The sequence below is a fragment of the Ovis canadensis genome, chromosome 2, assembly GCF_042477335.2.
Source record: "Ovis canadensis isolate MfBH-ARS-UI-01 breed Bighorn chromosome 2, ARS-UI_OviCan_v2, whole genome shotgun sequence".
NCBI lineage: Eukaryota > Metazoa > Chordata > Mammalia > Artiodactyla > Bovidae > Ovis > Ovis canadensis.
In genome coordinates this window covers 209,053,562-209,068,977 of record NC_091246.1, presented here as the reverse complement: position 1 = coordinate 209,068,977, position 15,416 = coordinate 209,053,562, and the positions used below count along the sequence as shown (strand labels likewise).

The window sequence follows — 15,416 nt, the reverse complement described above, 5'->3', positions numbered from 1 at the left end:
TCGCATGTGTTGTTACTGGACCATTGGGATGGAAATTCAAAAGAAGCTACAATCCAAAGTGACCAGTATTATGAGATTCAGTAGTATATCTTCTTACTATTCAGTTCTTTCCTGATAGTGCTCCCATCTGTGAGAGCATTCTCTTATTCTGAAATTTATTTTCTAATAATTTCTCTCAAACTTCAGAGGCTTTTCAGGGTGGCTTTGTTTTTATTGAGCTGCATTTACACGCCTATTTTCTAGAGTGCTCCAGTGGTAGGCGGTGGCAATAATAAACACTTCTTTTTTGACAGAGCCCAACAGAAACGGGTATTTGACACTGTCAAGGTTGCCAATGACACCCGGGGTCGCTCTGTCCCGTTCCCAATTCTGCCCATCCCAGGCTCCAACCGCTCAAGTGTCATCATGACAGCAAAACCATTTGAATCTGGCTTAGAACCAACAGAGGGCAAAACAACCCAGAAGAGTAACTTGGAGGAAGATCCAGGGTAAGAAACATGGATTCACACACAAATTCCAGCATTGTTCTGTGCTGTCTGAAGACAACACTGAAAGGAACCATCAGTTCTCATTCAGTAATGATGCCTTGTATCATTATTTGTTAGACAGATCACTGGAGTGAAAAGGTTTAATTAATTATATTTAAAATGAAGTTTGCATTGAACTGTAAAATTCTTTACTTCTTTCTTCTCTGGTTTGGCAAAATTTGAGTCTATATCTTTGTGTTCAGAATCAAATTTGTTTGAATCTGTTTGGTCATTGGCAGTTATGCATAGCATTAGATGATAGTTCCTCATAACCCGTGCTCATAATTTCAGCTTCTTTGGTGCCTTTACAATAAACAATAATCTTGAATACCTATTAATGAAAACTAGATTGCTCTTAATTTCCTATTTGTTTAAATTGAGATTTCTCTTTCTGTTTTTTTATTAACTCAGTTCATTGAATTTTGTTTAACTAGAAATTAAAGAGAATTACTGGAAAGTCAACTGAAAGTTTTTGAAAATTAGATGTTTGGCACCTGAGAGAAGTCTTTCCTAATGTAGAAATCCATTACCCTGGGTTTTTGATTGTATTGTCTGGTCTTAGGGGTAGATTCTGTACCCATGGTAGCCTTATGTGTTGATACTACCTCATTGTACACAGTTACCTTAGGAAAAGATCTAACAAGAACATCTATGTGAATTCACACATGGAATGCCTAAAACTTGGCTTACTACTCTTTCCTTTGGTATCAGTTGTAAGATATCTCTGAATAGCTTAGTCTTGAGAAGTGAAAAACTGTGTTGCAGAGCTATGAACATGCCGTATTTATGAATCTTGTTTTCTTTTAAATGTCTGCAGTATTTATAGAGGATTCCGTGGCCTAAAGTAAATTTTTTCACATTTTAATATTTTTGAAATTGTTTATCTTTTGCAGCTAATGATATGTTGTAGTATAATGAGTAGCATTTTTAATTTCTTAGTATTACAGAAAATAATGATGCCTCTTTCCCTCAATGGTATTATAGATTCAGTGAAATAAGATAATATTTAGTTTTTTGACTACCTAAACTGAATTTATAAATGGTCATTATCTATAGCTTCATAAATTAAGTGAAACAGAAATTTTAATAAACACAACATAATATAGCCTATCTGAAGTCATCTGAAATGATCTATAAAAATGTTACAATGTAGTATTAGAGATTTGGGTTTGTTACTACTTCTGTATTCCAGCTATCTAAGAAAAATATGTTTTTAAGATCAGTCTCTTGAACATTCACCATTGTGGAAAGGAGAGCTCTTTGCTGTGCTTCTGACCCTCACAGATGTAGTCAGTGAATGTGATTTTCCCATAGGAACATCCAGAAGGCAGATCAACCAGGACCCTCTACAGAGAGCGATTTGGCAACAGCACTTCATCGCCTGAGTCTGCGGCGACAGAACTACTTAAGTGAGAAGCAGTTCTTTGCAGAAGAATGGCAGCGGAAGATCCAAGTTCTGGCTGACCAGAAAGAAGAGGGTAGTGGCTGTGGCACGCCCACAGAGAGCCTGGCCTCCCTCTACACCGACCAATCAGAGATCACAGACCTAAGCAGTGCCAGTTGCCTTCGAGGTTTTATGCCTGAAAAATTACAAATTGTCAAGCCCCTTGAAGGTAATAAGTGAGGGCCATTTCTAAGCAATGTTGCTTATCGTTTTGCCTTCCCCTGGAAATGACATGTCTCTTGTAATTATAAAAACTATGCTCTATGTGCAGGAGCTATCTTTATTATCCCTAAATCTTCACTGTTATGTGACCATGCACTGCAGAACTTTGTGGAAAATTAATGAAGAGATTTGCATTCTCCATGCCATCAGCTGTCAGTTCTCTTCTACAGATGTTGTTTTTATACAAATGTGGGGGAGGAGAAGTAATCTTTTCTTGTCCTTTGCTGAGGAATATCCTTGATAGCGGGGCTTTCCAGGTAGCGCTAGTGGAAAAGAACCCACCTGCCAGTGCAGGAGATGTAAGAGATGTGGGTTCAGTCTCTGGGTTGGGAAGGTCCCCTGAAGGAGGGCACAGCAACCCACTCCAGTATTCTTGCCTGGAGAATCCCATGGACAGAGGAGCCTAGCAGGCTACAGTTTATAGGGTTGCACAGAGTTGCGCATGACTGAAGTGACTTAGCATGCATGCACACATCCTTGATAGCAGTTTTCATGATAAGATAAATGAGATATGACAGATGAATAAAAATAATCTAGATGGAATATTTCATCTCTACCTTTTGTTTCAAGAAAGAGTTCTTTACTCAAAGAGAGTCTTTTACTTAGAGGTATGTGTGCCTGTATTTTTCTTTTGTTCAGTTAGAAAATGTTGTTAATTTCAGGTCAGTTTCTATTCTCTCTTAAAATGGGACTTGAATTTAAAATAGATTTCTTTGTTTTATGGAATATTGACAATCTTCAAATGATCCTCTGCTGTTACCATAAAAGAGTCTGCATTAGACAGAATTTTGAGTTGATAACCTAGAAGGACCTCTCAAACTCAAAGGTGTTATGTTAGTTTTATTAATGGTCAGTGCAGATATTTGCAGCTATTTTTAGGATTAAATGACTCTCAGTGACAAGTAGCAACTGCATCTGGTGCAGGCACTTGGGATGATCATTAACCTGCATTTGCAGACAGAAACAGTGGGGATATGTCCTCCTTTTAACATTTCCTTAGCTTTCCTACTCTCCCTGAGATCCTGGTGAAAGGACATTAACACAGTAGAGAAGTATACAAAAAATCACTGTAATTCAAGATGCCTTCCAACCTAGGAGCCTAGCTTTTGATTTCAAAGTTCATAAGCATAGTTCCAAAACAAAGGAATATTGATTTTTGTCACCTGGAAAAAAACAACCCCACGTTGTACATATCTTTCTTCTCATCACTGCCTCAGCATCCTAGTTCCTATTAAGCATGTTGACTTGGTTTTTTCACCCCTGCTTTAGATGTCCTTTTTGAAGTTAACTTTTGAAATAAAAAGATGATTATTCATACCTTTAGCATCTTGTTAGTTTTCCACAGAGAACTTCAATGTACAAATTTTACCAAAATATTAAGACCGAAAAAGCAGTTTTATTATTATCATTACTTTTTTACACATGTAATTTTAGCTCCTTTCAAGATTTAATATTTGTGGGAAATTTAAAACATATTCCTTTTTTTGTTTGCATACTCAGGATCACAAACTCTGCATCAATGGCAGCAACTTGCTCAACCAAATTTAGGAACCATTCTTGACCCACGACCAGGTGTCATCACTAAAGGCTTTACCCAGTTGCCCAAGGATGCCATCTATCACCTCTCAGATTTAGAAGAAGATGAAGAGGAGGGTATCACTTTTCAGGTTCAGCAACCTCTTCAAGTGGAACAGAAAACATCAATATCCCAGCCAGTAACAGGAATCTTCCTGCCACCCATGACTTCAGCTGGTGGTCCAGTTACAGGTGAGAAGAGTATAGCTTGTAACCAGTAGTACTTTGCTTTCTGCATCACTGTATGGTCAACTGACTGTCTCTACTTAAGTCTTACTGGAGTATACTCATCTTGAAAATAGGGTAGTAGAAATGTATAGCGTAAGTGCCTCTTCTGATTCTGTCCATGTCTTAGCCAACCTGCATAAATACATCAGGAAGAGAGGAGAGAGCAATTCAGTCAATGGTTCACAAACCTTTAGGACTCAGCGTCTCTTTAAACTCTTTTTTTTTTTTTCAATTGAAGGATAATTGCTTTATAGTATTGTGTTGGTTTCTACCAAAAATCAACATGTATCAGACATAGGTTAACCCATGTCTTCTCTCACTTGAACATCCCCTCTACCTCCCTCCCCATCCCATCTTTGCATTCTTAAAAACCATGAAGAATTCCAGAGAGCATGTCTGTGTGGGTTGTTCAGTTCAGTTCAGTTCAGTTGCTCAGTCGTGTCCGACTCTTTGCGACTCCGTGAATTGCAGCATGCCAGGCCTCCCTGTCCATCACCAACTCCCGGAGTTCACTCAGACTCACATCCATCGAGTCCGTAATGCCATCCAGCCATCTCATCCTCTGTCGTCCCCTTCTCCTCCTGCCCCCAATCCCTCCCAGCATCAGAGTCTTTTCCAATGAGTCAACTCTTCGCATGAGGTGGCCAAAGTACTGGAGTTTCAGCTTTAGCATCATTCCTTCCAAAGAAATCCCAGGACTGATCTCCTTCAGAATGGACTGGTTGGATCTCCTTGCAGTCCAAGGGACTTTCAAGAGTCTTCTCCAACACCACAGTTCAAAAACATCAATTCTTCGTTGCTCAACCTTCTTCACAGTCCAACTCTCACATCCATACATGACCACTGGAAAAACCATAGCCTTAACTAGATGGACCTTAGTCAGCAAAGTAATGTCTCTGCTTTTGAATACACTGTCTAGGTTGGTCATAACTTTTCTTCCAAGGAGTAAGCGTCTTTTAATTTCAGGGCTGCAGTCACCATCTGCAGTGATTTTGGAGCCCCCCAACATAAAGTCTGACACTGTTTCCACTGTTTCCCCATCTATTTCCCATGAAGTGATGGGACCAGATGCCATGATCTTCGTTTTCTGAATGTTGAGCTTTAAGCCAACTGTTTCACTCTCCTGTTTCACTTTCATCAAGAGGCTTTTTAGTTCCTCTTCACTTTCTGCCATAGGGGTGGTGTCATCTGCATTTCTGAGGGTATTGATATTTCTCCTGGCAATCTTGATTCCAGCTTGCATTTCTTCCAGTCCAGCATTTCTCATGATGTACTCTGCATAGAAGTTAAATAAGCAGGGTGACAATATACAGCCTTGACGCACTCCTTTTCCTATTTGGAACCAGTCTGTTGTTCCATGTCCAGTTCTAACTGTTGCTTTCTGACCTGCATACAGATTTCTCAAGAGGCAGGTCAGGTGGTCTGGTATTCCCATCTCTTTCAGAATTTTCCACAGTTTATTGTGATCCACACAGTTAAAGGCTTTGGCATAGTCAGTAAAGCAGAAATGGATGTTTTTCGGGAACTCTCTTGCTTTTTCCATGATCCAGTGGATGTTGGCAATTTGATCTCTGGTTCCTCTATAATTTACCATATTAGAAATAAAAACTGAGAAATTATTAAAATATTTACTAACTCATTATTTTAAAATAGTTACATATTAACACAAATAATATATTTTATGAAAAACAGCTGTATTTTTTCAAGTAGTGAGAAAAATGGTTTAATTTTATAATTTTGCAAGTCCCTAATTTACATATTAATAGAAGATAGCAGGATTCTTGTGTCAGCATCTACATTCAGTCTATTACAATATGTTGTTTTGATTGAGAGTATGAAGAAAATACAGGCTTCCCAGTTGGCTCAGGGGGTAAAGAATCCACCTGCAATGCAGGAGACACAGGAAATATGGGCTTGATCCATGAGTTGAGAAGATCCTCTAAAGGAGGGCATGGCAACCTACTCCAGTATTCTTGCCTGAAGAATCCCATGGACAGATGAGCCTGATGGGCTGCAGTCCATAGGATTGCAGAGAGTTGGATGTGACTGAAGTGACTGAGCATGCACACTTGAAGAAAATACAGCCTTGCCATCATCAAAAAATCTGCAAATAATAAATGCTGGAGAGGATGTAGAGAAAAAGGAACCCTACACTGTTGGGAATGTAAATTGGTACAGCCACTATGGACAGCAGTATGAAAGTTCCTTAAAAAACTAAAAGTAAAGTTACCATATGATCCTGCAATCCCATTCCTGGGTATGTATTTATATAAATGTTAATTTGAAAAGCTACATGCACCCCAGTATCCATTGCATCACTGTTTACAATAACCAAGACATGGAAGCAACCTAAATATCCATCAACAGATGAATGGATAAAGAAGATGTGATACATATATATTACATAATACAACAGAATTATTCAGCCATGAAAAGAATGAAATAATGGTGATGGTGTTTGCAGCAATATGGATGGACCTAGATATTATCATACTAAAGGGAAGTATGCGAGACAGAGAAAGACAAATATATGACATTGCTCATATGTGGAATTTTAAAAAAATTAATATAAATGAACTTATATACAAAACAGAAATAGATCCACAGATGTAGGAAACAAATTTATGTCTACCAAAAAAGAAAGGAGGGAGGGAGGGATAAATTTGAAGTTTGGAATTAACAGATACACACACTACTATTATATAAAATCAATAACCAACAAGGACCTAAGGACCAAATTTACAATACAGGGCACTCAATATTTTGTAATAATTTATAAGGGAAAAGAATATAAAATAATGTATGTTTATATATATAACTGAATCATTTTGCTATATACCTGAAACACAACACTGTAAATCAACTATACCTCAATAAAATAAAAAGAACTTAAAGTTTAAAAAAAGAAAGAAAGTACAGCCTCACACAGATATCTGGTTGGAAAAGGAAAGTGTGTTTTAATAGCCTCTTCAGATATTTGTGAATATTACACCAAAACTTGATAAGTGGTAGTTTCTTTAAGGTTTATAACAATGTAAATCTAAAACTTTTCATACTTTGTTACATTAAAATCTATTAGTCTGTTCTATACTCTGAATACATCTTTTACCCATGCATGATTTTATAACATCATACACTGGTCATTTGGAAAATATTGATTCACTAAGTTATGCATATCTTCCAAATGTTGACACATTTCATTATATAATACAATAAAATCATGTAATATTACCCACCTATCTAATTGGGTAAGTCTTTTAGTACTAGGAAGCTTTCATGCTCTCAGTGGTGGGTTCAAGTCTACCAAAACAGTCATTTTCACTTCAAAGCTCAAATTTTGTCACCAGCAGCAAATCCTTTCAGCTATTTTCTTGAAGAGACAGGCAAACTACATTTTTTTTTTTTTTTGGAAGAAAATGTTGTCATGCTGTATAACACAGGGAATTCTGCTCAGTGTTATATGGTCTGAATGAGAGGGGAATTTGGGGGAGAATGGATACATGTATATGTTTGGCTGAGTCCCTTTGCTGTCCACCTGAAACTCCCACATTATTAGTCAGCTATTCCTCAATATAAAATAAAAAGTTAAAAAAAAATGTTGCCACATATTCAAATCTGAATAACTGTAGTTTTTGTATTAATTGTTCTTTTAAGTAAAAATGGTGTTCTGTCAAAAAATATAAAACTTAATTGCACTGTGCTTTTCCTTCATGTAAGCATTGTATCTCTGTATGCTGCAAAGAAGTACTTAATACTTACTTCCCATTTCATCACATAGAATATTAAAAAAATTCAAGGGCCAAGATTTAATAATTTATACTGCTTCATCAAGGGCATTTTAATGTGGATTTGGCCTTTTATTTTTTGTTACCATAATTGGACAGCAGTGAGAAATGCTAATACCACTTGATGGTTTTGCCCTGTTTTGTGCTCAGGAGCCAATAGCTTTACCCAGTGTCACCTTTGTGTCAGCAGTGCAAATGCCAGCCCAATAGGAAAGACAGACAGCATCTTAATGTTGCTGTGAAAGTAGTTCTGACCTGTAGATCCCATCAGTTCAGTTCAGTTCAGTCGCTCAGTCGTGTCCAACTCTTTGAGACCCCATGAATCGCAGCACTCCAGACCTCCCTGTCCATCACCAATTCCCGGAGTTTACCCAAACTCATGTCCGTCGAGTCGGTGATGCCATCCAGCCATCTCATCCTCTGTCATCCCCTTCTCCTCCTGCCCCCAATCCCTCCCAGCATTGGGGTCTTTTCCAGTGAGTCAACTCTTCGCATGAGGTGGCCAAAGTATTGGAGTTTCAGCCTCAGCATCAGTCCTTCCAATGAACACCCAGGACTGATCTCCTTTAGGATGGACTGGTGGGATCTCCTTGCAGTCCAGGGGACTCTCAAGAGTCTTCTCCAACACCACAGTTCAAAACCATCAATTCTTCGGCGCTCATCTTTCTTCACAGTCCAACTCTCACATCCATACATGGCCGCAGGAAAAACCATAGCCTTGATTAGATGGACCTTTGTTGGCAAAGTAATGTCTCTGCTTTTTAATATGCTATCTGGGTTGGTCATAACTTTCCTTCCAAGGAGTAAGTGTCTTTTAATTTCACAGCTGCAATCACCATCTGCAGTGATTTTGGAGCCCAAAAAAATAAAGTCTGACGCTGTTTCCACTGTTTCCCCATCTATTTCCCATGAAGTGATGGGACCGGATGCCATGATCTTCGTTTTCTGAATATTGAGCTTTAAGCCAACTTTTTCACTCTCCTCTTTCACTTTCATCAAGAGGCTTTTTAGTTCCTCTTCAGTTTTTGCTATAAGGGTGGTGTCACTGCATATCTGAAGTTATTGATATTTCTCCCGGCAATACATGGTACACATCACGCATTGAGAACCACTGGAGTAGTTTGGCTAGAAAGTTGGATGACTAGTTCTTAGTTTGGTTTGATTTTAATATTTTTTTTTCAGAATGTGTTTTTCTCCTGTTTCTAAGCTGTTTTAAATCCATTTGAATTACAATTTCAAATTCTTGAAGGATTCAGCTATGTACTGATCAGTGGATACTATTACAGTGTGTATATTTCATTTCTAGATTGTAGAATTTTTGTATAAAAGATACTTGATAAATGTCATATTATTAATAATGAACTTTCTACATTATTAACCTAGTCTTTCAATTTTGTGTTTGATTCTCTAAAATTCTCCACTTCAGTTGCAACCTCAAACCCAGGCAAGTGTCTGTCCTGCACAAACTCGACATTTACCTTTACTACCTGTAGGATATTACATCCCTCTGATATCACTCAGGTTACCCCCAGGTAAGAGGGGCTGAGCAGTTGGAATCTTTACTTCTTTCTTCAAATATGTTTTACTAAATTTCTTTTTTTAATTACTGTCTTTTTAATTCTTAGAATTTTAATGTTCTGTGATAATTTGCTTTTAGAATATTTTCACATTGTATTTTCTCATTTGATGATTATAACTCTTTCAAGGAGACAAAGAGGGAGTAGGTAGTGTGTAAATGAAGAAAGTGAGGCATAGAACGTTTGGGTGACTGGTCCAAGGATAGAGAGGTAGTAAGTGACCCAACTGAGCCTATACAGAGAATTAGCCAGACTGAACAACTGGAGGAACTGGTTCTCTGTACAAGACTGCCCTCGGTTCTGATACCACCTGCAGGTTCAGGAGCTTCCCAAAGCCATGCTCTCGTTTGATTGATATTCTAGGAGGACTCACAGAACTCTCTTAAAGCTATCATGCACATGGTTACTATTTATTACAGGGAAAGGTTACAGGATAAAATTAGCTGAAGGAAGAGACTCTGACAAGTCAGAGTCTGGGAAGACTCTACACATGAAGCTTCCTTAGGATTCGTTACTTTCCTGGAATTGATGTTTGACAGTGCAGTACACAGAGTACTGCCAACTAGGGAAGCTCACTTAAGCTTCAGGGTCCAGATCTTTTACTGAGGTTTCACTGTGTAAGGCATGATTGACTGTCCATATGGTTATAACTCACTATAAATATAATAACTCATCTCCAGGTCCACTGCCCCAAAGCTTCGACCCTGAATCACAGGGTTTTTCTGGCATAGCCAGTCCCCACCCTACAACTATAGGCTATGGCCAAATCCACCCCAAGATCTAGCTAGTGTGGCCAGCCTCCTTCCTGAACAAACATACTTCTAGCAAACATGGCATAGATTACCTCCCAGAAGCTGAGGGCAAAGGCAGAAACCTCTGGGCAGTCCAAATCATATACTACACAGGCTAGAACAATAAGCAGTATTGCTGCAGTTTCTATCCTATGAATTCCCAAAAGAATCTACGGTAGTTTGAGATACCTAGAACATTGCAGGGATAATGTTAAGAATAATTATTAAAATAATTTTAAAATATTTAATTATTTAGAATAATTAAAATATTATGAAGAATGAAGTTTCTCCTTCAAAGAGCATCTTAGATTTAATTTTGAAAAATTGTATTTTCTAAAGGATTGAAGAATTGTTAAACTGTGTGCTGTCATCTTTTGGTATATTTTGCTTTACAAAAGGGATATATTAATAAAAATTTCTAGAATTTATTTTCTTCAGTATTTAAATTTCTTTGATTTTTTAATCATAAATTTTAGTTATATTTCCACCGGTAACATATTTTAGAGTTAAAATTTAAGAATAAATTTATCTAAGAGTATAGTAAACTTTTTCCTATTCTGTGAAAATAAATATGTTTCAGTAAGTTAATGACTAAATTACAAATAACTGATCTTTGAAGTAACACATCAGAATTTTCATTCCTCAGATACTGATGTGTTACCTGTTCCTCTTCATTTGCTATGGGTCACTACTGTAATTACCTTAAATGCTCACTTCGGATTACTTTTTATTCTCAAACACTCCCTCCTGCCTTTTTTTTTTTTTTTTTCCTTTGTAAAGCTCTGGCTTCCCTTCCTTATCCTGTGCAAGCAGTGGTAGCAGTTCATCAAACACGGAGGTGAATTCTCCTGCCGTGTCCTACAGGCTCAGCATTGGTGAATCTATCACTAACCGACGAGATTCCACCATAACCTTCAGCAGCACCATGAGCTTGGCCAAACTTCTACAGGAGCGAGGCATCTCTGCTAAAGTGTACCACAGCCCAATTTCAGAGAACCCTCTCCTGCAGCCTCTCCCTCGAGGCCTGTCTACCCCTTCCACACCACCAAATTCACCATCTCATTCACCTTGCCCTTCTCCTTTGCCCGTGGAGCCTCAAGTGCATCTCTCTGAAAATTTTTTGGCCTCCCGACCAGCGGAAACATTCCTCCAAGAGATGTATGGCCTGAGACCATCCCGAAACCCTCCTGATGTTGGCCAGTTGAAGATGAACTTAGTGGACAGGCTGAAGAGACTGGGGATAGCCAGAGTGATCAAGACCCCCCAGGCCCAGGCAAATGGAAGAAGCCAAAAAGCAGAAAATGGTCTTCAAAGACCAAACTCTGCTGTCTATTTAAATTCAGGGAGCAATTTACTGAGTGGACTGAGGAGGAATCAGAGTCTTCCAGTCATGTTGGGTAGCTTCAGTACCCCAGTTTGCACATCATCCCCCAAAATGGATATCCTGAAGGAGGATTGAAGTTCAGCAGTTGACTGACCTCTTATCAAGTTAGCACATGAAGGAAAGATTTGCACTGTTTATATGTAGTCTTGTCTGAGAGAAAAGGAATGTCGCAGAAGGGCTGTGAATGTAGAAAGGGGAGGGTGAAAGAATGGAAACAGGATTAGCCTGAGGTCTGTCTGATACCTTGGAAGTATAAATGAATGGGTCATGAGTATTTGGAGGCAAGGGAAAGAAGAAAGGTTGAATGTAGTCCTTTAGTTGGTTTTTCTTGTCTTGAAAATAAGGTGACTAGAAAATAAATCCAGTAATATTGAAACACACCAGAAATACTGAACTTCCTAGTACACTTACTTCTGGTGAGCGTAAGCAGGAAGGACCTAGGTTAGGAGATGGGATAGAAGAAGGAGCAGTTTGGACCACTGCCTTTAGAAAGCTGTTCCAGATGGTTGCTGGGGTAAACTCGGTCTGTTACTGAAACGACAGTGATGTGGCTTTTATGTTGGTCCCTGTTAACATCTGGTTAAATTACACATCCATCAGAAGGTAAGCTCACTGCATTATCAAACAAGGAATTTCACCTTTTTCATAAGATCAGAGTAGTGGAGACTCCCTTTTTGCTTTCTGTTTTCAGGCCTTTGAACCGCTGGGAGCCCAAACGTCATCCACATTCCTTTTGCATTTGTAATTAATAAGTGTTCAGTTTTTTAAATTGTATTTTTATACAGTATCCCCCTCAAACAGTGTAAGTTGGGGATGGGGTAGGAAGGATTTATTTTAAGAAGGGAAGTGTGGGCACATTGGAACCAAGGAATCTCGTTTTCAGAATACTTCTTCTGAATAAATGCAATGACCAAGGTGTATGAACATAGTTACATGTCTTTGAAATTTCCTTGGAGGCTGGAAGGGTTAAGCCAGAAGTGCAATCAATAGGAATTTGAGAATGTTATGTATTTATGTCTGTAAGGTTTTTTGTAAGGAAAGCTGATTGCAAGTAAACTTTTCCCAAAATATGCTATGCATGTTTTTAATGAAGAATGACATGTATTTGCACAAAAATTCTCAGGCACAGTCTATTATTATAAACTGAAGTAAAACCCAGGTGCTTGCTTTGAGATTGTTTTTTAATATAAAATAAAATTTGCCTTTTTCTTGATTTCTGTAGAATTAGAGAATGAACTTTTTAATGGTAAAGTCAAAGCTTTTGTTTTTTCTCTGGGATTCTGTTTTTGTTTTTAACTATGTGAAATGGCAAAGTGAAACTTGGGGATTAGGTTTCAGCTTCCAGCAGTGTGATGCAAGGCTGTGAATTAGGAAGAAACAGACCTGTTTTTTGAGTATTGCTTGCCTAGATCTTTATCTCGGCTGTGAAGTTCAGAAAGAAATGCCATCACATAAAAGGCATAATGGAGAGAAGCTAGAAGGGGGCTAGGTATTTTTGAAAAGGGGAGGCATGTTACTTGATCTTTTCAGTGTTTCATTAGCAGATGTTTTGCCCCTTTGTTCTGACTTAAAGTGAAAGGCCATTTTCTGAAGAATTCTTGATGCGAGTGTTGCTCCCATCTGTACACCTGTTATAGACCAGAGGAGGGCCTTCTCTCTTCTAGAGCTGCTTCATGGGCTCAAAACGCACATGCAGTAGTAAAATGTGTGGGTTTTATGTACTTTTTAAAGATCTTTTAATAAGACTTTTCTAAGTAAATTTCTCAGAATTATAAGTGAGAGTGTCCTCTCCCTATTCTCTCCTCCTTGCTCAGTCCTTCTGAAGTCAGAAGACTGTATACGTAAATGTTCAGAAAGGATTCCAGCTGGTATATAAGTGAATGTCAGTGTCCTGAATGTGAACCAGAAGAATTCCTGATGTTTCAGTTTCTAAAATATTCCCATTTTAAATGATAATATTTGAGTTTCTAATTCGTAAAGTAACTCTGGGGTGCTTATTTTAGACAATTCTGTAAGCTTTTTATTTATTCTCTAAGAAAGTAATCTTCCTATTGCCAGTTGCCAAGAAACATCAGGATCTAGGAAAATGTAGGGCCAGAGAGTAGTACAAAGTGTTAAATTATCAGAGTTTATGTATATTATATAAACAGCTATAAATTAAGCAAGATTTGGGCATGTTGTGTATAATTAGTATATTTGTAAAATAACTGATGCTAAAATGATCACTTTAGAGGCAGGGCAAGAGTGTATTCACAGCCAAATAAGCCTGTCTGATTAAAGAAAAGCATACTTTGGTTTTTGAAAATTAAACTGATGTTGCTGTTCCACCAGAAATGCAAGGATTATAAACTGATGCTTGTCTCTAGAAATGAATCCTGTTTTGAAATTGGGTTTTGTTGTTTTCGAAATTTCCATCTAAAATCATTTTTGAATACTGCCTGAGACTCTCTATTATAATGAAATAGTGTGTAGAGGATAGTAAGAACTGGAGCCTTGTAGCAAGTTCTTTCTTAATTTATCTGTTATGCTTTAGGACAGTTCACATTTTAATTTTCTTGTATCCACTATGTAGGTACTATAATGCCAGTTTGGAAAACGCCAATCTTTCTTTTTTCTTTTGAAAGTTCTCAATGATTATACCTCAGGTATTTCTGAGTATCCTGTTGCCTACTAGGAGGGATACCTTCCCTGTGAACTCAGAATTAAAAGTTCTCCAGAATTATCATGATCCCAAATCTTATGTAAATAGCTTTACCCATGGGTCTTGGAAAAAAGTTAATGACCATTGTTAAAGTAGTTTTTTAAAAAAAATTTTGTACTCTATGTCCTTGATTTGACCTGAATAAACAGACTTTGACAAAGGGAGGCATGTTATCGGCAGCTCACAAGAGCCTGTCCTCTAGAAAAGGTGTATTTTTATACAGTATTCAAAGCCTGTTATTTTTTTCTGGTACTTAATTAGTACTTGTTGTTCAAACATTGACTCTTGACATCTGGAACCAGAGCTCTCGGTGTTCAGTGGCTCACTCCTCTGATGTCGGATGCCTGCAAGCCTGTACCCTGAGCGCAGCACAGCAGAGTCAACACTGAGTGGCCCCTTTGCCTCCACAGCTATCAGCGAGTGGCGTGGGGCCCTCTGTGACTGCCAGCGAGATACTGTAGTATGATATCTGGGGCTTGACTTTGTCAAACAGCTCTTTGTGCACCTACCTTTGCTTTGTCGAATGTAAATCAGATAATAAACATGAGTATCTTCTTAAATTTTCCTTTGTCTTTCTGTGGTTTTGTCCCAGTTCTTTTCACAGATAATCCTGCATTAAGTCTTTCCTTTCTGTTATGTTGTTTTGGGTACAGAGAACAAGCTCTATTTGCCAACAATAGTCATGAGTAGTAAGTAGATATTACTGTATTTTCTTAGATGTTTTAAATAGAATAACCATATTGTTTCCTCAGCAAAGCATCAGCAACAAAAAAATAAAACCTAAAGTTGTTGATATGCATATCCTTAAGACTCAGGAAGTATGAGGCAATGCATTTCTGATGGTCCACAACTGACTATTGATACTTAACTATTTAGAAACTGTTTCCAAGAAATTAAATTTGAAAATTGTTGGATTTTAATAGAAAAAATTCTTTGATGTTCTTTTTTCTCTGTCACATTTTAACTGCTATATTTTTTTAAAGCTCATATGAGCATTTTGTGAGAAATGAGTCTCCACTTCTTTGATATATAATTTAGTAATGTTCCAAGCATCGTTGATTGTGTTTTCTTTCACAAATGATTATCAGTGGATGTGTCTGAAGTTCAAAAACCTAATGAAATAAGGCTAAAGATTTGAGGCTTTCAGCATTCTGTTGCCTTTTGTTTGTTTTTGTCGTATGT

At 37.8% G+C, this 15,416-nt stretch overlaps 1 protein-coding gene across 1 annotated transcript in view; it reads left to right on the top strand.

The window, feature by feature from the left end:
* The window catches only part of TRAK2 (trafficking kinesin protein 2), an 84,837-nt gene extending 70,043 nt beyond the window's left edge, over positions 1 to 14,794 (top strand). Inside the window, exons 12-16 of the mRNA XM_069578000.1 lie at positions 294 to 488; positions 1,842 to 2,140; positions 3,694 to 3,960; positions 9,208 to 9,313; positions 10,930 to 14,794. Of these exons, the coding sequence (XP_069434101.1) occupies positions 294 to 488; positions 1,842 to 2,140; positions 3,694 to 3,960; positions 9,208 to 9,313; positions 10,930 to 11,608 (1,546 nt within the window). The 3' untranslated portion in view covers positions 11,609 to 14,794. The remainder of the gene's footprint in view (positions 1 to 293; positions 489 to 1,841; positions 2,141 to 3,693; positions 3,961 to 9,207; positions 9,314 to 10,929) is intronic.
* The last annotated feature ends 622 nt before the right edge of the window (positions 14,795 to 15,416 follow it).